The sequence below is a fragment of the Nanorana parkeri genome, unplaced genomic scaffold, assembly GCF_000935625.1.
Source record: "Nanorana parkeri isolate BGI_ZX_2015 unplaced genomic scaffold, ASM93562v1 scaffold215, whole genome shotgun sequence".
In the NCBI taxonomy this organism is placed as follows: Eukaryota; Metazoa; Chordata; class Amphibia; order Anura; family Dicroglossidae; genus Nanorana; species Nanorana parkeri.
This window is the reverse complement of record NW_017306483.1, coordinates 546,500-546,954: the sequence shown is the minus strand read 5'-3', so window position 1 is coordinate 546,954 and position 455 is coordinate 546,500. Positions and strand designations below refer to the sequence as shown.

General features: G+C 48.4%; 1 protein-coding gene across 1 annotated transcript in view; it reads right to left on the bottom strand.

The window, feature by feature from the left end:
- ATF6B (activating transcription factor 6 beta) overlaps positions 1-455 on the bottom strand; it is a 33,645-nt gene that overhangs the window by 30,579 nt on the left and 2,611 nt on the right. Inside the window, exon 2 of the mRNA XM_018555853.1 lies at positions 190-300. Coding sequence (XP_018411355.1) covers positions 190-265 — 76 coding nt within the window. The 5' untranslated portion in view covers positions 266-300. The remainder of the gene's footprint in view (positions 1-189; positions 301-455) is intronic.

Genomic DNA, 455 nt, shown 5'->3' with positions numbered 1-455 from the left:
CCCCCCCACAGGACAAAGAGCAAAAGCAACCCTGACAGCAGATTTTATCCTTCCCATCTCTACCACAAAAATATCCAAAACCGTTCGGCCGCTGATACATAACCACCGAACACGTCCGTCTTCTGTCATTGGTAATCTCTAACTGAAGAACGGAATCGACTGCAACTCACAACCAACAAGGGTGCTTACCCCAATCCTCGCTGGTGAGCAGGTTGTCTGCAAAGAACTTGGTGTCCAGGTCATTGAGCAGGAGATCGGTAGCCATTGTGAGCGTCTCTGGTGAACTCTGACCTCAGTCACCTGTAATAGGGAACAGCAATAGGAGGATGAGAAGGTTATAGAGAGGAAATGAACGGGGGAGGGGGGACTTATAAGACAAATATAAAAAGCTGGCACCGCTGATCCTTTTCACAGTGCTAGTAGCCTGGTGGTCATGTTGATCCTCCGTTATCATT